Genomic DNA, 26,778 nt, shown 5'->3' on the forward strand with positions numbered 1-26,778 from the left:
AATCGGAGTAGATAACTAAAATCGAAACTAAAATCTGGCAACAGTGTAGAGTTATTTATGAGTAGACATGGACATGGCGACTATTGCAGAGCCACAGGAGAAGATTTCGCTCAGTAGTTATGCGAAGAAGCATGTAAGATATGGAAGTATGGCAAAAGAAGGAATGAAAACTGAAAAACACATTAAACATATTGTCCAACCTGGTGATACTCTGCAGGGATTAGCTCTTCGATATGGAGTTACTGTAAGTTTTTGTTTATTTACGTTTGTCCTCCCTTCTTGAATATCGTTATTTACAAATGATAAACGCTGCTTTAATGTTGTAAATTTGTTCTGCTTTTATTAACTATTTAATTTCAAATTTTATTAGTTGAATTTTTCTGAACTGACCTTCGACCTAGTTTTGCACTTAATCAGAAAAAAGTAGAACGCATAGACCTGTTGAAGAAAATACGATTTTTATCTAATTGTCAAATGTTTTACACGGAAATATTCCCAGTTTTGCTAATTTATTAGAAAGAATTGATTTCTTATAATGAAATTTAATTTTATTCTACATCTGTAAGAATTTGTGTTTTTGCCCTTTGCATTTCTAAAGTTTTTCGCTGAGGACATAATTCCCGAACATTTTTCAAATTTGGGATTTTCTAGCCTACAAATTTAAGTTCATAGCTGTAACTTTAATTTAGTATCTCTTCTATCTATCTAGACCTGCTTTGTAAATTACATCAATTTAACATTTCTACAATTTTTAATAATCTTTGAAAATGTGTTTAACAATGAATGCAGAACTTAAATTAAAACTTGAATTATATATCATTAATGAATTTAGAATGTATATGCTTCTGTAATGTTTAGTGTTTGATATTTCAAGTTACAGTTTAATTATTTTTTTTTTTAACATTAATTTGACTTGTTAGCTAGGTGCTTAATAAACTGCATGTCAAATTTGAGGTTAAGTAATTTTTTACCCTGTATTGAACCTGGAAGCTGAATTTTATAGTGTCTTTATGTTTCAGAACTACAACTTTTAGAACCATCGATTGAATTTTTAATTTACAATTCATAAGTTTAGGTATGAAACATATCTTAACATGCAACTTTTTTCTGTGAATTTGAGAAAATAGTGTTTTTCTTTAAAGATTTTTGCTTAGAGTTTGATTTAAAATTAAAGCACTTAAAACTTCTGCTTTTTCAAGTTGACAATAGTTTGCTATCTTATTATATATTTTAATTTTTAAATATTTTTTAAAATTATGTATGCAGCAGTCAACAATTTAAGATGTTAATAAAATCATTTTTCAAGGTTTAGTATATTGGATTAAAAAGTAATTAAGCAATTCTTAAATTTGAGTGAGCTGTTTGTGATAAGGTATATCTAATACTTAACTTCAATTTAATTTATTCTTGATTTGTTCAGTTCTATGTTAACTTTATAACATTAAAATTAAGTTTGCTTGTAAATGTTATTTGCAATCCTATGCTCATTCAAATCTGAATATGTATTATTTTTAAACAACTGTAGCATAACTACTACTATTATTCAATTCCAATTCAGTATTATCTAAGACATGTTAACTTGATTACATCAGAACGTAACTTTTGATAGCCTAGCCCTACGTTGGTGGTTTTTGGACGTGATCTATATATGTGTGGCGTAACTACCACTACAAAAGTTTAACATCATTCACTAGTATATAAAGCATGCTAACTTGATTCTATCAAGAGGTACCTTTTGATAGATGACGGTTGGCATGGCCGAATAACTCCGCCCCCCACATTGGTGACCTTCGAACGTGATTTGCTCACGCAAGTAACGCCCACTTCGCAATCTCTTAACGGTTACACCTACTTCGATGAATAGTCCACATTGAACGGTTGACTTGCTATTTGTAAATGCATCATTCACCTCCTGCGCTGTTGCTTCTCCGTCTCGAACATTCACACATCGTCTACACTCTGAACGCCTGCATACTCTCGACTGCTAATGGCAACACAGGAGCGACTTCGACTGTGATGTTAATACACCTCTCACATTCAGCACTCAAAAAAAATCCGGTGACTCTCTCCCGGTCTTTCACAAGTACATCAACTAGTGAGATCTGTTCATCGAATTATATCCCTGATAAAATTCTGGTGGGGGAGTACTGTGGCGTAACTACCACTACAAAAGTTTAACATCATTCACTAGTATATAAAGCATGCTAACTTGATTCTATCAAGAGGTACCTTTTGATAGATGACGGTTGGCATGGCCGAATAACTCCGCCCCCCCCCCACATATGCCAATAACACACACATAAATTTAAACATGCCTACTTTGATGGTTAGTACACATTAAACAGTTGACTTGTGATTTATGACTGCAACTTTGTCCGCCTCAGGCTATTACTACTCAGTCTCAATCACACACAACATTCACCTGCATACACTCGACTGCTAATAGGACATGGCAGCGACGGTGCACACAACCATGTTCTTAATACAGCCCTCACAATCAGCATTCAAGGTCCAGGTATCTTAATACTGCTCTCCAGGATTCTCACAAAAAATAACAATGAATCCATGAGTGTAATCCATTCATCGAATTCTATCACAGATGAAATTAAGGTGTAGGAGTATTGTTAAGTAACTAACACTACAATCGTTAAATTCAAATTTAGTAGTATTTAAGACATTTTAACTATCTTGAGGTACTTTTTGATAGATGATGGTTGATATTGTCAGTAAGATCCTCCCCACGCAACTAATAAAGCATGTAGACAATTTTATATATATATATGTATCTCTGGGCGGCCTTAATGAGGGAAAATTTAATAAATGGTAGAGAAAGATTGAAAAGTAAATTGTTTTGACTTAATTTCTATTTACCAAAATATATTTTTAAATGTATCCAGATGTTAAAACTGTATAATTTAATTATTGAAAATTAAGTAAAATAAAATCTTCAATCTTTCTAACAGCCTTATGAAACATTTGTTACATTTCCTAGTTGTAAACACCTTGGATATATAAAATAAAACACCTTATATGGAGCAATTAACATATTTCATATTATATTTTATTACTGAGTTAAGAAAAACTAGTTAATTTTTTAGGTGGGGGGGGGGAACATTTTTGTATAGTACGTTCATTATGTTCTTATTATTTTTTTCGTATGTTCTAATAAAACGAAATGTGCTGTAAATCTAATATGCAAAGTAATAATAAATTGTAGTGCATCTACCACTATGAATGTACAACTGTAATTCACTAGTACATAAGACATGTTAACTCGATTCTTGGGGTACCTTTTGATAGATGAATGTTGAAACTGTCAATAAATACTGTCCCCACATTGATAACACGGACTTGATGTGAACACGCCTACCTTGACAGAAAGTCCCACTTTGATTTGACATGCCTACTTCGATGGATGGTCCCCATTAAACTGTTGACTTGCTACTTATGACTGCGATATTCTCCACCTCCTCGCGCTGTTGCTATTCAGTGTCGATCACCATGTCAACCTGTATACACTCGACTGCTAATGGCAACACCGAAGCGACCATGACCATGAACTTAATGCAATTATCACGATCAGCATTTAAACGTACGGTGATCTTAATACAGCTCTCCCGGCTTCTCACAAAAACAGCAGTGAAACAACTAGTGGTATCCATTGATCAAATTCTGTCACAGATATAATTCTGACGGGGGAGTACTATAGTGCGTCTACCACTATAAAAATACTATTTTAATTCACTAGTATATAAGGCATTCCAACTCGATTCTATGTTGGAGTATCTTTTCATAGATGCAAGTTGACATTGTCGATAATAATCAATATTTTAATTTAGTCTCGTGTTCAATATAAATTTTATTTACATGTTAAACTTTATTTTTCATTGTGTAGATGGAACAGATAAAAAGAGCTAACAAAATGTGGACTGCTGATAGTCTTTTTCTACGTTCCTCCTTAGACATTCCTGTAGACCAAGAAGCTTTTATCGTTTCTTCCATATCTTCTGCACCACAGACTCCACAGACATCTCCAGTGAAACATCCTAGTGAAAATCAAAATGGTCATTCTTTTATTAATTGCCAAACTAGTATTGACTTATCAGATATTCAATTAAATGCAAGTATTACAACTAATAATGGGTTAAATGGCGTAGAAAAAGAAGAAAGTGCTGCAGACTTTTTAATCAGAATTGATAGTCACATTGCACAGACTAAGGATAAAGTACTTAGATTACAGCACAAAGTTGTGTAAGTATAATTTCTTATTTTAAAATATAATTAAGGAATATTGATTATTTTAATAATTGAAAAGAGAACTGGGGGCTACAATAAATTCAGTTTATTTATATTTCATTATTGAACTATTAAGATTTGAGAACAAAATTTTTTATTCACTATAATGTGAATATTAATATAAAGTAAAACAAGTAATGTAGTTTTATTTATTTCTTTAATTAGACATTAGAAGTTATTAGCCAAAGAGATGATTACAAAGTACCTGTGATGTTTACATTGTGTTTTCTGCAGTGCCCAGATTCCATAACATAGAAAGTTACTTACTAAAATTGAGTTTGCTGTTAATATACAATTACATTTAATCAGGCCCGTTCCTAACCGATTCGAGAGGGGGGGTGTTGAAGTTTATTTTGCCGACTGTGTCATACGTGTATATATATATATATACAATTTGTATATGGCTAAAGCTTGATAATCAAAGGTAAATTATTGATAACTAAATGGTACCAGCAATTATTCAAAATAATGCAAAGAAAATATACTTTTTACATTTCTATTAATTTTAATTATTAAAATGGTAACAAAATATTAAAGAAAAAAAAACTATTTTTAAATAAACTGAAACTTATTCAATTAAAATAAGTTTTCAGTAATATTAAGCAATAATTATTTGTGGAAATAATTTTAAAAAATAAAGTTGTAAATTTAAATGTTTTTCAACGCAACTTTGAATTACTTTTTACTTTATATTTAAATATTTTTTGAAAAATCACTTGGTAATTAAAATATATCTTTCGTTTCATTTAAACGTTGTTACCATAAGCTAATTACAGCAACTGTTTGAAGATGAGAAAGTAAGTCATAATCAGCAAATACAGACTTCTATAAGATATTGATTCAAAACAAAATTCATTCAAAAGTAAATTGACCTTTCCTTTTTAAAAAATAAGAAAAAAAATGTAGAAAAACATTGAAAATATTTGCCATTTAAATTATAAATGAAGAAATTCACGTAAAAATTATAAAAAATTAAGATATTAGTAAAATTACGTTATATTTTATAAGCTACATAATTTTACTTCGACGTTGTTTTAAAAGAAAATAATATTCTGCCAACTTACAGGGAAGAGAGTAGTCAGAAAGTAAAAAAGAGGAAATCCAAGAATATATATATATATATATATATATATATATATATATATATATATATATATATATATATATATATATATATATATATATATATATATATATATATATATATATATATATATATATATATATATATATATATATATATATATATATATATATACGAAAATCGCACTTTTTTTGTCAAATTTTTGTTTAAACTTGTAATCCATGTGGGAATAGAAATCGAGATATTTGCAGAGTCTGAACTTCTGATTTCTAAAAGGCTTGCTTGAATTGTTTTTTGTTTACACAATGAATAAAAATTTACAAGATTAATTGAATGAGCAAATAAATATTTTCACCACAAATTCACCTCTATTTTTTTCTTGCTTTCTCTCCAGAATACAAGAAGCAGCGACGCCTAAATTACGAAAATACGAGCTATCCCGCCGACGGATAAAAAATACGGAAAATCTTATTTTCTGTGCGTGAAATCGGAGAAAATAGCTAATATAAGTAAACATGCGGAAGAATTAGCAGCTAGGACGTAGTTTGAATTTTCTGTTTTTCTTTGAAAATCGTAAAAAAAATATAATAATTTGACTTCAACGACTGAATTTTCTTAAAAAAAAAACTAGATATTTATAAATGAATTAAAAAAAAAAACCAAACTTTTAGAGAATCTGAGTTTTTGATAAAAAGGCTGAAATTCGAGAGACAAAAGCGAAAAAAATCTCATCCCTGTATAAAGGTCAACCCAAGGAAATGATATTTAGAGAAACTTCAGAGGGAGGAATGAGGACTTCAATAATTTCGCTCAGCGGAAAATTAAATTCCTCATAAAATATTTTAACTTGTGCAAAAAAAATTTTTAGCTGAAATTAGCGGAAAAAATGGAAAAATTTGAGAAAAAGCGGAAATCCGCGGAATCCCTGAACTTATCACGCTTAATATTGTCAACAATATCTTTTTCTGCTTTGAGTAAAAGCAGTGAATTTAGGCGTTCAGTGGTCATTGTTGTTCGAAGATAGTTTTTAATCAATTTCATCTTGCTGAAAATTCTTTCATTTGTCGCAACTGTCATTGGTGCAGTTAACGCTAATAGATTTAACAATAAAAACTTATGAAAGCATTTATGCTAAAATGTATGATTCTGCATTCTTAATACAAACTGTGAATTGAATTTTTACATAATTACAAAATTATTAAGTTTTTTTTTTAATAATAATTAACTTAAATGAAAAACTGTTAACTTTAGTCAAAAAGATAATATAGAAGCATTAAATAATTAAATACATAAGAAATATGTCAACCCCGCTCAAAGGAATACCATCAGTTCCAGCCAAATCTATGCAACTAAGCGGGTTATTCGATCAAAAGGGGGGTGCAATATTCAATCCAAAATTCTGAATTTTTACGAAATTTTACTTTTTAATGGTATTTAATGCATAGTATAGCATTTTGATTAAATAAGTTCAGTTTCATGATCAATAAACAATTATAATTAAAACTGTATGCGTTAGTATCATAAAATATAAATGTCATTTAAAATTACATAAAAATAAATCAATATTAGTAAAAACTATAATGTAGGTACTAAAATATTAATTGATCCCTTCCGAAAAAATCTATAATTGAAGACTGTTTTTTATACCCGTTGAATTCATCAAAATTAGATATTCCCTTTTAGTTTCAACAAAAAATTTCATGACTTGCGTGTATTTCTTTCAAACACATTTAGAATTTTTTTTACTTATTTATTTTTTTTTAATCTTCGAAACTTGAGAAATTTTAATTAATGCTCTATTTAAATTAATGCGCTATTTTAGTTAAGGGTTTTCTGAAATTTATTACTTCTAAGATTCATTGTTTTGCTTTTTTCCGATTAATTTAAATCATTCCTTTTCGCTCTTAACTTGCACCCAACTCAAAGTCATTAACTGGGCTAAGCAATTATTCTATTTAAGAGAAAGACTCTCTGTACACTAGTGTGTTAGGTTTTTGAAACTTTTTCTTATCAAAGTTATTAGTGCATCAACAGGGGATCACAAGACAAATCACTCTATCCCTTTTTTACATTCTAAATGATGTGAGTAAGTCAAAGAGGGGTAAAAACCCCTTCGTTTACTTCAATGTATAAAACTGGCAGCAAGATTTGATTAAATTTTCAACTTTACCCCAAACACCTACTAATGAATAAGAAATCCCTATTGAAGTGACCTGTGAAGTGACTTAGCTGGTGAAACATTTTTCAAAAATAAACAATATTTTTTTCATTTCAGTACCACTACTTTATGCAATTAGGCGGGGGCGAAAAACAACAAATAACCGTTTAAACGGGGAAGTTTAACATTAGTTTCTTCTAAAATGATTTGGTTCCATTAAATTTTATTCGTATAAGCGGGTAATTCGATTATGCGATTAAGTGGGGACGACAGTACAAAATAACTAAAAAGAATTATTTATCAAAAAAAAAAAACTGAATTTTCTATTTTAAAACACGTTACATTTTCAATAAAATTAGCATTAGTACATTTTCCTTCATAAAGGATTGCAGTTTGGCTTATAAAAACAAAGCCTACGAAGAAATATAGAATTTGAAATTTCAATTAAATAAGATCTATGAAAAATAATTTCAGCTGAAAAAATCTAAAAAAGAAAAAAAAATACTATTTCAAGCACAAAATAAAAGCTTAGTAAAAAGTAAAAAACGGAAAAAGAATTCCAATTTTCAGAATTCAAATGTGATTTATCTTTTTCTATCCCTAGATCCTACTAATGAATATAAATAACATAGCATTTTTAATTGCTCTCTTTTCTTTCTTTTAATTATTTTACTGCACAAAAAAGATTAAAAAAATAATTTTATCTGCTTCATGAAAATCAATTTTTACCCGAAATAATTTAATTGGAAAGTAATAACACATTTAATGCAATTTAATTAAACTTAATATTTAAACAATAAGACTGCAAATAATAAATATGTATTCATAAAAAAATTGTACTTACGTTCAAAACTTAGACTGCTGTAGATAGGATGATCGTTGGCATGTGAGCGGATTTTCTATTTTATTCAATAATAATATGAATTTATAAAATACGCTTTGAGTAACTAAGTATCCATACATGACAGTTAAAGACAGGTCAATGAAGTAATTGGTACCACAGCTGCCTGTGCTTTGAGCCCCTTCCTGCCCCTTCTTAACCACATGGACAAATATATTGTCTTTATTCTCAGAAAGAGTAAGAGAAAACATGAGAAAATATAGCTTAGGGCATTTCTAGCTAACCACTTTTAAAAGATCCTCGATTTTTCAAGTTGACAGAAATATCCGGGGTTTTGTCTGCTGCTTCACAAGATCGAGGCGCAACACCAGCGGCTTGATCAAACAGAATTGTCACTTCTCCGTGAATATTCGGAATTCCCTATTTTCACCATATTTTTATTGAAATAATTAATGAATCCAAAATTACAACATTTAACAATTTGTGAAAAATTCTCAAATTGTGAGAAATGATCGAAGTGTTGATTCGATTGAATGTAACTCAATTTAGTGTTTCAGAATTCTTAGGATTCTTGAAAAAAAAATATTAAAAGCAAAAAACAATATTTTATTTTCAAAACAGAAACTTTTATAAAGGTGAATTGAGGATCACATATATGTTAACTATTTTCCATAGAGAATATCAAATTTTGTTGTCATGATTAATTGTTCTAAAGATATGAATTAGTCCCTGAACACTTTATTTTAGGTTAAAAAAATTTGAACTCAAGTAATAATCCAATCATCATAGAATTTTAAAAATTATGAACTGAATGGTAGTTAAAAAATTAAATGTTTTTATTTTCTTTTTTGGAGTTAGGAGTCCTTTGAAGTTAGTAAAATTCTTCATAATAGAAATATAGCGTTTAATAATTGAAAATATAAATTATTTAATAATTTATGTTATTTAAACAGAATTTAACAATTTAAATAAGATATTTTGAATAATAAAGTATCCTATTTAATAGGTACTCTTATTTGTAATTTTTTCCCTATATTTTGAAAGTAAAAAAAAAAAAATAGGCTGCATCACCAGCACGATTATTTCATATAAAATTTATAATTCTTTAAAAAAAAAAATCATGTAAGTTCATCACTTCCTTTAAAAAAAATTACTTAAACCTCTAATAAAGATTTAATATAATTCAGATAAATAATATCTGAATTTTATGATACATTATTAGATAACTAAAAATTAAGGTCACTATAAAATTTTTTTAAATTTAAGAATGTGTCGTTGAAATAATAATACAAGAGAAATGGTTTTCGGGATTTTGGCCTGAATTATCGATCATCTTGCTTTGAATTATCATAAATGGTTACTCTTGGAGGAGAAAAAAAACTAAATTTAAAAACACATTTCACAACAAGATTTGCCGAGTCGGGTCTGGGATCCCGAAACGAAATTCAGATAACATTGAAAGCCGATTAAATCTCATAACCGATGAAATGTCCGATAATGAAAGAATTTCGGCAAAGTCGGGATTTTGGCCTGAATTATCGATCATCTTGCTTTGAATTATCATAAATGGTTACTCTTGGAGGAGAAAAAAAAACTAAATTTAAAAACACATTTCACAGAGAGATTTGCCGAGTCGGGTCTGGGATCCCGAAACGAAATTCAGATAACATTGAAATCCGTTTAAATCTCATCACCGATGAAATATCCGATAATGAAAGATTTTCTGCAAAGTCGTGATTTTGGCATGAATTATCGATCATCTTGCTTTGAATTATCATAAATGGTTACTCTTGGAGGAGAAAAAAAAACTAAATTTAAAAACACATTTCACAGAGAGATTTGCCGAGTCGGGTCAGGGATCCCGAAACGAAATTCAGATAACATTGAAATCCGTTTAAATATCATCACCGATGAAATATCCGACAATGGAAGAATTTCGGCAAAATCGGGATTTTGGCTTGTAAAAAAAAAAAAAAGAAATGCCGAACTCAACCTGAATTTGCCGACTGGATCATATTGCTGGGGGGGTGAGACACCCCTCTCACCCCCCCGTTGGGGACGGGCCTGCATTTAATAACTACGACAAATACACTAAATTAAAAAAAATATTAACAAGAACATACAAACATTTCAGTATGTGTTTTTTTTTTTTTCATTTTTTGTTCTCCAAAAACTTAACTATTTCTTTGTGTAACGAGATCTATATTGATTTGTTTAAAAAATCAAGACTAAGAACAATGATTATATTATTTACAAATTATATGTAAAAATTTTTAATTAAAAATTGATTATTTTGTTTACTTTGTCTTAAATAAAGTGAAATTATATTACTTTTCTATGAAAAAATTAATTTCTTCTTTCCTTCTACTTTATGAAAAATATATACATTATATCAATTATATAAATCCTGAGCTACATTTTTTTAGACATGTTTTGGTAAATGAACATTTTTTTTCAGAGATCTAATTGTTATAGGATTAAAATTTTCTGACACTTTGATTTAGTATTTTTCTGTTTTGAAATTTTTGTGTGAATATTTCAGTATATATATATTTTTAAAATTTAGTTGAAAGTTTAAAAAAAATTTCGAAATTTTCTTATTAGTTATGTATTTTTCCTGCTTCTTTTCTTTGGGAGGGGGGGGGGCAGATGGGTACAGCGCATAGACCACTCAAGAGCTGCAGGTTGTACATTCCTATTGTAAACAATACTGATTAAAACAAGCAACAAATGCTCGCTAAGCTCCGCAGCAAACACCTTCAGGTTTAATGCCATGTGTTAGGACTTTACTAAGATCGCTCCTGCTTATATATTGATCTTCTAACTTGTGAGCTAACTGTTCTACAATCCTGAAGTGGTACTTCTTAATTTAAAATTGCATGATTTCATGGGCTTTATCTATAGGACACAGTCTAGGGCAGTGATTCTCAACCTTTTTTTTGTTGCAGCACACTTTTAACAATTTCGAAATTTGATGGCACACAATGAAAAAAATTAGATTAAAATTTTTTTAATTAGGGTGACCCGGGGTAATTCACGATCACTCTGTTTCTGGGGTAAATAATGATCACCTAAGTTTTATTTTAAAAAAATTATTTTTTTTTTAAATTTAAGACATGGACAAGAATGCTTGTACACTTTACTAAAGTATAACTACATTTACTGCAATAATAATTTTTTGTTTAATCTAACAAAATAAGTATCTTTTAAACTGCTTTCTGTATTTTCCATTTCAAAAATGGGTTTCAAAATATGCACATTTCTGCAAAGATCCTCCTCCTTCTCTTAATAATAAATATTTTGAGTCACTTTCTTTTTCTTTGATATAAAAGTAGTGTAAGCTTTTGTTTAATTGTTTCACATCTACTGTAAACATTATAATTGATTATAGGAAACTATATCAAATGTTGCCCCCTACAGATGGGGTGATTATTGATCACTGGGGTAATTCCTGATCATTGTCATTTCTTCTTATAAATAGTATATAAAATAGCTTATAAATACCTAATTGTCTTTTCTTAAATAACAGTTCATATTTATTAAGTGGAACAACTATAAAATACATTTTAACTGTCATCACAAAATTTGTTTTTAACTGTATACAAGACTACATTCTGATTTGCACCATTTCTGATTTGTCTTACCTTGCTTCTATCTTAATTTTATGTTTGTACATCGTTAGAATAATTTTTAAGTTTATAAATTAGCCTAGTATAAATATGGTGAGAAATTATAAGCCTGAAAAGGATACTGCAGCTTCTAGAAAACAAAATTAGTGACTTTCTTTTAATGATTGAAAATGAAAATTTCAGTGTGAAAGCTGCTGCCAGAGCTGTTGACATACCTTACTTAACTTTACACTTTCCCTTAATGAAGTTAAAAAATCCAGCAAAAGTAACCCATGTGAGAACTCTCTTATATTTCAGAAGAACATGAGAATGAGTTGACTGATTGCCTAAAATGTATGGCACGATGCAAAGATTTTTGAAAATTTAAAGTGTTAATCGTTCTTCTTGCTTTTAAATAAATCATTTTATTAGCTGCTTAAACATATCTTTTTGGTTTATTTGTTTGATCTTGATGTCTTATTTGTTAATTACCATTATATGATTATTTTTAAACAGCTCCTTTACAATAAAAACTGGTGATCAGTAATTACCACAGAAGTGATCAGGAATTACCCCAGAAATGATCAAGACCAGGGGTAATTCCTGATCAGTAAAAAATTTAAAATCTTTTAAATTCTAATTAGATTTTTAAACAAAAGAAGGTGGCATTGGACTCATCTCATATAGCCTCAAACTTCCAGTAAATATTAAAATTCCATTTTGAATAGTTTTTTCACAAAATAGATGTTTGCGTTTTTTGATCAGGAATTACCCCAGGTCACCCTATCTATTTTACACTGTGTTAAATAGATTGTGATAATAATTTTTAATGTGAAATAAAATAATATGTACTACAAAAGTACATTTATTAAGGGATTAATTATTTCTTTCGACCAATTTTTTATTTGTTAGTAACAGTTATTAATTGTTAGCTTGTTTTCTATAGTTATTAACTGTTAGTTTTTTTAACATTAAGTTATTTTTTGTGATTTCTTGTTGACTAGTTTTTTTGCTAATTATTAATTGTTAGCTTAATTTTTGTTAGTTATCCTTTGTTAATTTGTTTATTAATTGCTTAGCTTACTTTAATGATTAGCTCTTACAACATTTTTAAAATTTTGTGTCATATACAAGTTAAACACTCCCATCTTATTTTAAGATTGTCAGAGAGAGAATAATTTCCAACAAAGTTGTTGTCAGGATCCTGATTCCTCTCCCACGCATTTGATTGACCCCTTGACCTGAGGGTCAGAGGGTGAAGGACACTGCAGGTGTCGTCCCCTACATTGGGGGTGGAGCAAAAGACTGTTTCTTATGGGAAAGAGGATTTTTTTAGAGAGGAGATTAGTTTGGAACGCCGAAGAGTAGAGTTGTAATTGAACGATGATAGATTGAGTGTGAACGAAAAAGAAAGGGAGCAGTTGCGCTCCAAGAACATTATACTCAATAGCTCATGTATCTATTTGTAACTTTTCTGTAAATAATTCTATAATCAAGAATTTAATAATAAATAAGCTATAATTGAAATGATCCTTGGTCATCCTTTTTGAGGAGTCTTTAAAAACGAACCAAGAGACAAAATGTCTCACAAATTGTCGCAGCCTGACAGGATGGAAGGAAGACTGCTATGCTAGTGAAAGGAATCATCGCCGATGCCCACTATGAGAAATGCCCAGTAAAGAGTGTTGCCTCATGGAGTCAATCTTGATAGAAGGATGCCTATGGAAATGCCTAGTGAAAAAGATTGCCTGAAGGAAAGGGTGACGGTGGACTGATAACATCGACGGGAGTTGAAGAGACGCTACTGGAAAGGGACTATTATCGCCGGAGGCGATAGGCAGCCAGCGCTACCCCCCGTGACCGGTGACCATAGAGTGTGGTTTCAACATCGACTCTCTGACAAAGAGGACAATTGAAAAGATAATAAAGGGAGGTAAGCTTTATCTCATGCATGAAAGGATAAATTACACGCTCACATTTCTGGGTAGAAGTTTAACAAAAAGGGTAGTTAGTTAAGGGGATAAGTTTATTTTGTTTTGGTTTAAAGTCAACCTGATGTGTTATTTTATTTGAGCTTAAGGGATTGGCCAGTTAGCTATAGTATTGTTTGTTTGTTTAATGAGTATGATTATTATTGATAAGTATAATAAGTAATGATTTGATTTTTTTTTAAGTAACTTAGTGTGTTGATTTGTTAAGAGTGTAATTTTTTTTATTGCTTTATTAAGAGTATATATGAGAGAAGAAGAGTATTGATTTAATAACTTGTAAAAAAAGTGTAGGATTATTTAAAGATTGTGTTTTTATATGTCAATAGCGAGCTGAGTAAACAAGATTCTTGGCTGATTATTATTTAGTAGTGATTATTATTTATAATGCATTCTGTTAAAATAATTTTGGACCGAAAAAAAAGGTCAAGGAAGGGGTTTGCTTTTGTTTAAATGATGAAATGGTTAATTATTATGACTGTAGAATCTATTAAATTTAAGAGTTTTAATTTTGGGAAAAGTAAAAGTGTGTATTTAAGGTGTACCAAAAGAGTACGAAATTTTATTATTTTGCAATGAAAGTTGAAAAGAGTAATTTGTATTTCTTTGCATTAAGGAGTAATGTTTGAATATTGTATGTTTTGATTATTGCATGATACAAATTGTATTGTATATGTTATGGTTACATGTGAAGGGTTAAATTTCATAATAGAAGGTCGGTGTATGAGTACGGGGGAAAGTGTTGCTAAGTTTATTTTTTTTTTAATTTTATTTTTAAATAGCATTGTTTTTTTTGGTGATTAGGGAATTATAAGTATATTGTCAGTATGAGTTTTTTTACAAAAGCAAAAAAGGAAGATCTGATAGTTCTAGCCGAGGAGCTGGGGATAACGGTTCCCGAGAGCGTTAAGCTGGTTGAGTTAAAAGCATTGATCACCGGGAGTTCGGATTACGACGAGCAAGGTACGAAAGAGATTTTGAATGGGATTAAAGAGGATCGGGAACGGGAGGAGCGGAAGCAGGAACAGGAACGGAAACGAGAGGAGCGGAAGCAGGAACAGGAGCGAGAGGATCGGGAACGGGAACGAGAGGAGCGGAAGCAGGAACGGGAGCATGAGTTAAGAATGAAAGAATTAGAGGTGAGGGGTGCAAATAAGGAGAATGATCTTCAAGAGAAGGACAATAGTACCAACCAAGAGAACACTTTTCATGGATACTTAAACACTTTGACTAAGGTGTTAGGGGAACCTCCGACAAAGGCGGAGGAATGGGCCTTCTATTTTAGAAATGCGGAGTCTATGTTGGATTTTTATACGGTGCCCGAGGAATATAGGGGGAGGATAATGGTGGTAGCTTTGAGGGGCAAAGTGAGGGGGCTGAGTGCAACGCTAGCGGAAGGGGATTTGGAAAGTTTTGAGAAAATTAAAGAATCCATACTAAAAGAATTTAGAATAACTCCCCTGCAGCATAAAAACAATTTTGATAACTGCCATAGAAAGATTAACGAGTCTTATACTCAATTCGGCGTTAAAATTAAAGAGTCATTAGAGATCTATATGGAATCGAGGGGGGTCACCACGCTAGAACAATTGAAAGAGTTGGTAGTGACCGATCGGATAAAGGATAGTTTACCCCAGGAGCTGAAATCCCACATATATTTGAAGGAATCAGATGGATGGTTGGGGGTGTCAGATTTAGGGCAGGAGCTAGATAATGTAGTGGCGGCAAGACCCCAAAACCTTGACGTAGGATTCCGAAATAGGGGAGGGAAAATGGGTGAAAGGCGGGCTCCGGAATACAGAGGTCACGAGACAAGTAGAAGGATTTTCCAAGCCGAAACAATAAGTAGGAATAAAAACAATTTAACGGAACAATTTAAGAAGGGAGTCCCAGAAATACCAGCAAGAAATAGTGGGAACGGGGGAGGATGGACCCCAAAATGTTTTAATTGTAACGAAGAAGGGCATTTAAAGAGGGCTTGTCCGAAAATATATCGGATGAGCATCTGTCGAGAAAATATGAATAGATTGGAAAGGAGAGGATTGAACCCAATGGCAGTGGGAGTGGCTGGATTAAATTTGGAGGATGCAAGGACGAAGGGAGAGGTAGATCTAACAAGAGCAGATTTCGCAATTGACAATGTTTGTTTTTCAGGTGTTATAGATAGTGGGGCGAAAATCAGTGTTGTGAAGCAGTCCTTCATTCCTGAGAAATATTTACAATCAGGGGGGACGCTCTTTCTAAGACCAGCTGTGGGACCAGCCGTGAAAGCAAAGCTGGTAACTGTGCCTATAAGGAGAGGGGGGAGAGAAAAAGAGATAAAGTCATATGTCGAAATCCCAGTAGCGGTGGTAGAGGATTTGAATGAAACGGCTGCTCTGATTACCCCAAAAGTATTTCGGTTACTAAATGAGCAGTCTTTGAGGGACAGCGGAGGGAAGAGTCAAGAGGAGGGAGGCGATAGAAGTATTCTAGCTATAGGAAAGGAAACGGAAAGGGGAGAAGACGAAGAAGCGCGGAGTACCCCAGTGGATCCGGGGGCGGTCAGCGAAGGAATAGAAATAGGGGAAGGAATTATAAACCCTAGCGGAAAAATCCCAGTAGTGGTCAGAAGTGAAAATGAGGCGACAGTGATAAGGTCAAGGGAGTTTAAAATATTAGAGGAGCAGGCTTTTGAAAACGCAGGAGATGAACGGTGGGGAGAAGAGTGGGAGAAAAAGACGATCTGTTCTGAGGGAAAAGAACAAGGAGGGAACAAGGGGATTGAGACTTAGGACACTGACCTTGCTTGCGAGAATTCGGACGGGAGAGGAGTGCGAATCACTCCGGGGGGTCTCGAGGTGTTGGAGATAGAGTCAAACGGGGGAGGGGACGAAGTTCCACCATGTATTTTAATGAATCCGGAGTGTGGGGAGAAAGTAGGGGGTGGAGATAAGGAATCACCCTTTTCTCATAGCCAAAGACTTAAAAAGGAGCAAGTGCAGGGCTCGGAATTTGAAGGAATGTTAGAGGAAGTGTGGGAGGATTTTAAAGGCAAAGAGGTTTGCGGTCAGCGAGGGGTGGAAGTGAAGGTTATAAGTCCAATTAACGCGTTGAAGAGGATGGATTTGTCCTGTGAGAAAAGAAAGGGAGATAGCGACGGCGCGATGGAATCTAAACTTCTGTGGTTTGAGGGGAGAAAAAAATTGGTTAAGTATCCTAAGAAGGAGTTGTACACAGCTGCGAATTCAAACATTCCCGATATCAGAATTAAAACCCGTAAGGTGCAGGTGAAAATAAGGATTGGTTTTCAGAAAGGGGGGTCCGAAAGAAAAAGTAGAGCAAAACAGTTAGCTAGTCACTTAAGAGGAAGTGGTATAGAAAGAGATATGTTCCAGGGGATTAGGTCAATGAACTTAAAAGAGTGGACATTTGGGCAATTTGGACGGTTAATTTTGTATGCTAATTATTATTATTTGTTAGGCAGGAATTTTGGACATGACTTTAAGGATTTTATTTTGAGGGAATTTTATAAATGGATTTTGGCATGGATATTTTATTTTGGCCTGATAAAAGTGATTTTAATGCTTTGATTGTAAAAATATTAGGTTCTTTTATGCTATGTTTTGATTTTGTATTTATTAGTTTGTCAAGTGTCCTAAGTGTAATTTTATGTTTATTAAGGTATAATGCGGCCAATCTCTTTTGCGCACGGGAATGTGTGCGTGTAATTGTTTTTTGGTGCAGGGATGGGCTTGCATTGTTTTTAGGTTTCACTTGTACGACCAGGGAAAAAGGTCGAACTAGATGAAACCGGGGGGGAGGTGTCAGGATCCTGATTCCTCTCCCACGCATTTTATTGACCCCTTGACCTGAGGGTCAGAGGGTGAAGGACACTGCAGGTGTCGTCCCCTACATTGGGGGTGGAGCAAAAGACTGTTTCTTATGGGAAAGAGGATTTTTTTAGAGAGGAGATTAGTTTGGAACGCCGAAGAGTAGAGTTGTAATTGAACGATGATAGATTGAGTGTGAACGAAAAAGAAAGGGAGCAGTTGCGCTCCAAGAACATTATACTCAATAGCTCATGTATCTATTTGTAACTTTTCTGTAAATAATTCTATAATCAAGAATTTAATAATAAATAAGCTATAATTGAAATGATCCTTGGTCATCCTTTTTGAGGAGTCTTTAAAAACGAACCAAGAGACAAAATGTCTCACAGTTGTTCACGCGGTTAAACGTGGAAAAATTATAAAAAGTGTATATATATATGTATGTATATATATACACTTTTCTTTAATTTAAACTTTACTCATTATAGAAAAGGCATTATAATTTTTATTGTATCATTTCTAATATTTGCGGCACATTTTAAGAATTTGGCGCCACACAAAAGTGCCACGGCACAGTGGTTGACTGACTGTCTAGGGAGATAAGAAACAATTAACGTATGCATGTATTAAAGTCAAAATAATCTAAATTTTATCCTGGAGAAATTTTTTTAAGTGATTACTAAATTTTAAATTTTTAAAATACTGTTTCAATTCACTTCTTAGGAAATCTATTTTTCAAGAAACATAAATTCTAAAAGGTGTGCATTAATATCAGTTTTAATGTATATGTGTTAAGCCAATTTTTGTTACTTTTTGTGTCTTAAGTATGGAAAATTTTCTTTAATATAAGATTCATGTAAAGTTTGTGATTGAAATTTTAAGCAACTTATAAATATTGCTGCTCAGTAATTGATATGAAAGATGTAAGAACACATCGATTTAATGTATTTTGTAGAAAACTGAAGTTTGTTTGAAATAACTCTGAATTTTAAATTTAAAGTCATTTATAAAAAATCTTTGAAGATACTTCCTGAATAATTTTATAGCAGTTAGTGAATTTGATATTGTAGAAAATATCATCTTATATTTTGACTATTTTCTTTTTCTCTTAAATGCTTGACATCTTTTTCAAAATTCTCATTTTTCAATATGCTTGATTGTTGTTATACATATTTATTTTCTTTAATTTATATTATTTATAGTCTTAAAATTTTCAAAGATTTTTTTAAGATGTGCTGCAATTTTGAAATAAAAGGATTTTTTTTGTACAGTGGGTGATCGGTTAATGAACATAATCCGTTCCAAGACTATGTTCGTTATCCGAATTGTTCGTTAACCGATCATCGATTCACCATAGACTTCTGTGTGAAATAGATTAATTCGTTCTGGAGACCCTAAAAATTAAATTTAAAAAAATGTATAATTTTTTAGTAAGTTTTTCAAAAAATAATACATACAAATAGTCTTGCATATTTATCAGTCCTTTTCATTTTTTGCTTAGGGGGGCGTTGAAGAACATGTCCAAAGTCGACTCAGGGTTTCCTCTTTTTCAGGATTTTCCGGAAGTAATTAATAGCATTGTCGTTGTTAAGATCCCCAACCCTACTGACATCAGCTTGGTTTGGGTGCCATTCTAAGACCATTACTCTGACATCCTCCCACTTTTTCAAAAGATCTTTAATGGCAGATGTCGGCATTGGTCCTCTTTCGTCTTCCTCTTGTTCAGAAGGAGACACATTGCGCTGTGTTTCTTGGTGTTCTTCATTCAGAATTTCTTGGAGTTTTTCTGTCAGTTCATCTTCATGTCCCATTATGAGCTCTTCTGTGTCATCCTCGCTCACCTCCAATTCCAGATCGCTAGCAGTTGTCAAAATTTCATCCATAATTTCAGGGGTGTCTCCATGATCATCTCCTTCTCCTTGAACGAAGGATGGACACAGCTTCCGCCAAGCAGAAATCAACTGTCGCTGTGTGACTTCTGACCATGCCTTTTGAATGATATGAATAGCTTCAAGAATGTCAAATTTTTATTTCCATAACTTTTTTCAAATCATTGTTGAGGAGAATTGGCTTGCTTCAAAACACCAAAACAGCTCGCGAGTGTACAATTTCTTGAAAGCCTTAATAACCTCCTGATCTATCGGCCAAATCAGCGAAGTCATATTCAGAGGTAGAAACTTAACTGTCAGCCAGGAAGAGTCTGTCAACAAATTATCTTCAAGATTCTTTGGGTGTCCTAGTGCATTGTCCAATAGCAGCAGTGCTTTAAACTGCAAGTCATTGGTATCAAGCTAGTCTTTGATGCTCGGGGCACAAACTTTAAATAGCCATTCTCTGAAAAAATACTGCGTGACCCATGCCCTCTGATTCGATCTCTACATTACTGGCAGTTTGCTCTTAATTATGGAATTTTTTTTTAATGCTCTGGGATTGTCAGAGTGGTAAATGAGAAGTGGTTTAAGCTTCATATCACCACTAGTGTTAGCTCCCAAAAGTAACGTCAATCGGTTTTTCATAGGTTTATGCCCAGGAACACTTTTCTCATCTTTCGTGATGTAGGTACGGTTCGGCATTCGCTTCCAAAACAAACCAGTTTCATCACAATTAAATATTTGTTGTGGACGATACCCTTCTGTTTCAATGAATTCTTGAAATTTGAGACAGTACTTCTCAACTGCTTCTTTATCTGCACTAGCAGACTCACCAAGCATTAATACAAGTTTAATTACAGACCTTCTTTTGAACTTTGTAAACCAGCCAGTGGTAGCCTTGAATTCTTACTCCTCGGATGACGAACCTGGAGTTTGTTCTTTCAATTTCTCAAAAATTTCTCTAGCCTTCTCTTGAATGATAGGCATACTAGTTACATCTCGTTTAATTTCCCGTTCATTTATCCAAACTAAAAGCAACCTCTCCATTTTATCATGGATGGCACTTCTTTGCTTCGCATATGTGATTTTCATTACTCCTTCAGCTGTTGAGTCTTCTTTATGGTATCTTTCTTAACTAATATTGTGCATACTGTAGACCTGTTAAAGTCATACTGTCTCGCAACATCAGCCATTTCAAATCTGTATTGATTTTAGTCATAATAATAATTATTGAATGACCTTTAAATTCATAGTTAATTCAAGTTTCATTTAGTAATTATCAATACTAAATATGCTTTAAACATTTCTCCTTTCAGTGATCTTATTTTGTGTGCGAAATGATAACAAATGTTCAATATTTATTTTTTTTCAGGCCGAGAAGTGTTCGTTATAATTGGTTTTGTTCATTATCCGAATGTGTTCGTTGTCCGAACACAAAAAATCTTTTGTGAAAGTGTTCGTTAACCGATCTGTTCGTTAACCGATCACCCACTGTACTAATTTGATTTTTTAACAGAAAACGAAATTTAAAAAATAACTGTTTCATTAGGTTGCTGTATATGTTTTTATTTTGTTATTTTACTGATAGATAAAAATTATTCGAACAAAATAAATGTTTGTTGCATACTATTTGCTTTCTTTTTCTAAAAAAATATTGCGTGTATCATAAGATTGTAAATACAATTATGAAACTACTATTCTTGTCTTTTTACTCCTGATTTTTTTTTTAAAGCAAATTAAGTCTTTTACAAATCTTACTTATTGTTAAATATTCTACAGTGGTGTTTATTAAACACACTCTGTTATGGTTACCTTAATCAAACTTTATAGCTGAAATTTATTTCATGTTCTTATTATAGAAATGACTCATTACATTTTAAATTTTTCACATATTGTAATGATAGAAATTATTAATGAATAATATTAGAATAAAAAAATTACTTTTATAATATTAGAATTAAAAAATATTACTTTTACAATTAAAATTTTTTATACATATTTATTCTATACTTTCTTTTGTAAACGCAATGTTTCTGTTACTTTAAATTAGTAATTGTTGTAATTAAAAGTATTTTAAAGCAAAATATTAGTGGTAGGGAAATTTGTCAAATTCTGCCACAGGGTTGATGAGTTGAATCTTTAAAATAATCATTAAAGGAAAAGTAAAAATTTTGTGCATGGTCAGCAGGAAAACACAATAATTAATAATTTAACTTTTTTTTAAAAAAATTCCTCCACCACCGGTTTTAACAGCTAGTTTAAAATAAAATAACAGCTCCTGTTTTATTATTTTTTTAAAGCTATTTTGAAGTTGTTTTTTCTTACCTGGAAATTCTGTTTTAGGTATTCTGAAGATGATCTTCATAACTCTAGAGATGGATTTTCTCCCCGTATGAGCTACCAATACCAAACTACTAGTCTTACTGGTTCTTCGTCACTTAGTAATCTCAATGTGGATCCTTCTATAGCTCCACAGCCTGTTATTATGACTAAAGGACGAAAAGTTAAGTCTTCCCTAAAAAAGCTTGAAAGGCAGCAAGATGAAATATTTGAATTATAACTAAGGTAACTTTCTAATACTCTTTCTTTCTTCAGAAATTGGATATTTTTGTGAAAGTTTTCAATATTTTTTAAACATTAATTTTACCTTTATGAGCGTTGAACTTAAAATAAAATTTTTTTAGGTGAAATTTATTTTTAGATAAAAGTTCTGGTAGTTTCTATGTTATCATTAATCTTTTATTGTATTATAAAGAGTCTCGCAAATGAGATGAAGAGCAGTGCTATTTCCTCGATTTATTATAACCTGACTAAATTATTTTACTTAAGTACATTGTCTATCTAAATAGTCACAGGTTTTAAAAAGAAAAATTTTAATAAAAGATTTCCTAATGATTTTTAATTTTCTTCATACTATTGGCAATCGAAGAAGCCCGGTGGCTAAGTGGTAGCGTTTCACGCTCCTGTGCCACAGGTTCTGGGTTCAATTCTCGGGAAGGGCAAGGTTGACTTAGCCTTTCGTTCCTTCAGTGGATCAATAAAATGAGTACCAAACATACTTGGGGGCTAATTACTGGGGGTCCTCTATTCGGCTGACCACCACCCAACCGGAACATCTGCTCCTGCACCCCAGAGATCAAGGTTAAGAAAACTGAGATGGGCACAATAGGCCTTGGCCCTCTATGAGCTGTCGTGCCACTGAGTTAAGTTTAATTTATTGGCGATAAAAAGGGGGGGCTACAGGTCATACAGAGTATTATTCTTAACCTATAACTACACTAGGCTTTCTTTCACAATTAATATGTAGATAGTCATAGAAGTAGGAAGTCTGTTCTTTTCTGTTTTGATTTTCAAACCAATTTAAATTTTTTAAACTTTGAAATTATGTGGAACTTGAAATTTCGTTAAACATACTGCTAAAGGTAAGCATCAGAGAAATTTTAAAATATAGTTTTTATATTCGAATTGGCAAAAATATTATGGAAGAGGGAAACATCATAATACATTCTCATATATCGAAGCAGAGAAGAAAAAAAAAGGGGGGGGGGGTGGCTCTAGACTTGGAACTGGCCTTCCCAGATAGCGTATTTGTCTGTTGCAGTTGTGAAAAGTTGTAAAACATGAGCTGGCCGAAGACTCCCCGTGTACTAAATGTTGACTGATGCATGTTAAATTTGTCGAGTCGCAGAGTCCTCCATGTTCCCATAACAAATCAATACTCCTGGGGGTACTGATCCAAGAGTTTCCTTGTCTTCTGGATTAGTTCAAAATTGCAAGGCTATGGAGTTGAACATTAGTAGTCGTAAACCCAAAATTGGGTCGGCCGTTCAATGGCGAATATAAAACATGAGCTTTCAGAGTGCTGTTTTTAAAAGAGAGTTTTATTAAAAACTGTCTATGTGATTCATGTTTAGAGGATTAATAGTGATTTACAATTTTAATTAACTTAACCCTACACCTACAAGTGCCAAAACTCTGCTCTGATCATGATGGGTTTTTACACTGTCTTAAAATGTTCTCTGAAAAGTAAAAAAGCACTGCTTTGCAAGAAAGTTTTTATATATTTTTTTCCCCATTTAAATGATAAAATATTGGTTTATAATAAAGTACAAAAGATAAAAAATTAACACTGTTTTGCAATAAAAGTTATATCTAAAAATTTACTCAGTTAAATTTATTTATACCGAGTTAAAAATCATTTTATTTAATGGAAAAGCAATAAGTTTAATATTTTAACTCTGCTTTGCTACTAAGCAACTGAAGTAGCTTGGCAGTTAAATAATACTAAAGTGATATATAAATCGTAAGACTAACAATCTGGAATGTGAACAATCGATTGTTAGTCTGGATAGACTAACAATCGATTGAATGTGAACGTCACCAGACATATGCCAATTGTTATCTGCAAAAGTAAACATGTTAGAAAGAATATTAGTAATTGTTTCAGAATATTTTGTGCATCAATGGCCTTTTATTCTGCTATAATAATAGTTACGTAATACTAAACGTGAAAACCACTTTATTTGCTATATTTTGAGCCCAAGAATTTTCTTTTTCAGGTAGATAAATGGAAGTGGTGTTAGCACTTCTTCAAAGTTTTGTTTGTGTATACTACATATATTGAAGCAATATTAACCTAGAATGAAATTTACACAGAAAAAAAAATATATCAACACTGCATCAATGATTGAACTGTTGTTAATTAGAAATTTTGGTGGGACTTTGTTGATTCGCATTGTAATTAAATTCATAGTCATATTTATCTAATCTAATTGGTACTATTATTTGTGAGTGTTACATTTTTGCTCATTTTATTTGTTGTTTTAAATTTTCTTAGAAAATACCATTACCACAATTAATATTTTAAATACGCTGAAGGCAAACTAAATCCAAAATTATATAAATATTGTATAAATACTGAACAGTAGAGCATCATTTATACTTTAAAATTTGTATAACGTATTAATGCTAATATTAAATTTATTTTTAAAAAAATCATTTATAGAATTGAGACTATATTTATTAGGGGGATAATAGTCTTAATCATTTCTATTTTCTGTAACTGTAGTTTTCATAAAATTTTACTTTAGCTCTATATTTTGAGAAGAAAGTAGTAGTGATGGTTATTAGATAATAATTAGATGGTTATTAGTTTTATTATCATTATTTTTTTGATATTATATATTAGTTTATATAATTTAAAATACATAAAAGGCACTTATAATAATTTATAACTGTAAAATTGAATTTGGATTATGAAAGTCTTAACTTGGTCAATAATATGCTGCTGTTGAATTGCAACAGTTACTCATGACTGTTAGTTCAAGTTTAACCTATCTTAAGTGCTTATTTTGAAAATGGCACAAAACGTCAATATGGAAAAATGCCACAGTTTTGAAAAAATAAAAATTACTTATTTCAATGCTGCATTATCTAGACTCATAAAAATTTGCTAAAATAAGAATTAGACATTGATTTTAATAATTTTAATTTAAGTTAAAAAAAATTGCCAAATTGGCAATTTTTAAAAGAATTTAGTAACTTTTAAAATATTTTAAGTTATTTGTTCATTCTGAAGCCTGAGTGATTATTCTCGTTAAAATGGCATCTATGGTTTAAAATTGTAGTTTTGCTTCAAGTGTAAGGCACTTAATCTATGGCTTTTTTTATTTTCCTTAGCAAAATAGTTTATAAAAACTATATTAAAGAAGAAAAAGTAACACGTTAAATATTTACAGGAACATTTTGATTACAGGTGCTTGGTTAAACCCAAGTTTTTAAACATAAATTGAGTTACGTTCTAGTTAAATATTTTTATAAGTTATTATCTTTGATTGTAACAGAAAATATTAAATCAAAATTAATAGAAATGTTGCGAAGTTAAAGTGGAAAGGCTTGCATCTTTTTTTTTATTTTTGTCCCATAAAGATTTTATGAAAATTCTCTGTGCTTTTTTCTGGGCATATTTAAAGTGGTATATGATATAATATTAAAAATATTTTAAATTTAATATCATATTAAAAAAACTTTTTTTGAATTTAAATATTAGTTTTTCTAAATTTTACTCAGCATGAAATATTTCTTAACTTTTTGTAAAGTGATTTTACTTCCGAAAGGTGCTTGCTTTCAATTATAGTGCCTATCTTATGTTTTAGTTTTCTATTAGGTATTATTTTAGGCAGTTTAGAATTTTATAAAGTAGTGCATATTTTATATTTTAAATAATTGCCTTTTTGTAAATAAAATTATGATTTTCTAATAAAGATTGTTTTCAACATCGCACCAAAGGAAAGTCCTGTATAGTCTTTTTCAGCAGATAGTTATTTTGCTTGTATAAACAATAAAGGAATTTAAAACGTTTTACTATAATGTAAAAATATTTGCTGTAATAATCATGGTAAAATTTTAATTTAAAATTGTCTTTAGATTTACTAATCGGGTTTAATGTTTGAAAAAACTGGTAAATCTAACACAGCTCCCTTAAATGCATCGCATTATACAACAACAGTGTTGATTCAGTGTATTTTGTCAAATAGTTGTAAGTAAATCATCTTGTCTTGATAAATTGTGACTTGGAATTGATGTCAATGTAACTTAACAGAATCTGCACTCACTTGTGATCTTTGTAACTTAAATGTGCTGTGTGTATGCTGTTGTTTGAGATGTTTATACTTTTCATCCTTGAAAGTGATTTTCTTTTTGTAAATGATTAGAATATGCGTGCCTTATAGAATTAGTCTAAAAATTAATTGACCAGGGCTTTTAACGGCATTCACATTTGTAGTGAAAAATGTCGTTCTCATGCTTTATAATCATCTTAGTCGATAATGTTATACTCATCGATTAGCTATCATTATAAACATACCAGGACTCCCAAGAATGACTTGGAGTAATAAAAAAAAAAAATAGAAGCAGATTAAATAAATAGAATCTGAGTGCGGTATGCTGCACCTTGCTTGGGATTGTCAGTAGATTTAAAACTTAGTAACAAAGTTCATCGACAGATGGCGCTCCTGACTAGGAAAAAAACTGTAAATCAGTTTTTCCTGCTGCATGTCAGACCATTATACTTTACATGTTTGCAGAGGTATCTGTTAATTTTGTCTTCAAACTGCACAAC

The 26,778-nt window shown here is 31.4% G+C and overlaps 1 protein-coding gene across 1 annotated transcript; it reads left to right on the top strand.

Annotated features, from left to right (window-relative positions):
* LOC107446391 (lysM and putative peptidoglycan-binding domain-containing protein 2) lies at positions 1-24,919 on the top strand. The gene is made up of 4 exons (XM_043044285.3): positions 1-244; positions 3,896-4,251; positions 22,002-22,223; positions 24,218-24,919. Exons 1-3 carry the CDS (start codon positions 68-70, stop codon positions 22,216-22,218), a joined length of 750 nt encoding a protein of 249 aa, XP_042900219.1. The 5' UTR covers positions 1-67; the 3' UTR covers positions 22,219-22,223; positions 24,218-24,919.
* Positions 24,920-26,778: the final 1,859 nt, after the last annotated feature.

The sequence above is a fragment of the Parasteatoda tepidariorum genome, chromosome 9 (assembly GCF_982258835.1).
Source record: "Parasteatoda tepidariorum strain Cologne lab strain chromosome 9, Ptep-v5.0, whole genome shotgun sequence".
NCBI classification, from domain to species: domain Eukaryota; kingdom Metazoa; phylum Arthropoda; class Arachnida; order Araneae; family Theridiidae; genus Parasteatoda; species Parasteatoda tepidariorum.

Excerpts from the sequence above, each read along its gene's own strand:
- LOC107446391 (XM_043044285.3), top strand. The coding sequence starts at position 68 with ATGGACATGGCGACTATTGCAGAGCCACAGGAGAAGATTTCGCTCAGT. Across the intron at positions 245-3,895 it reads CTCTTCGATATGGAGTTACT|ATGGAACAGATAAAAAGAGC; the intron begins GTAAGTTTTTGT and ends TTCATTGTGTAG. Across the intron at positions 4,252-22,001 it reads AGATTACAGCACAAAGTTGT|GTATTCTGAAGATGATCTTC; the intron begins GTAAGTATAATT and ends ATTCTGTTTTAG.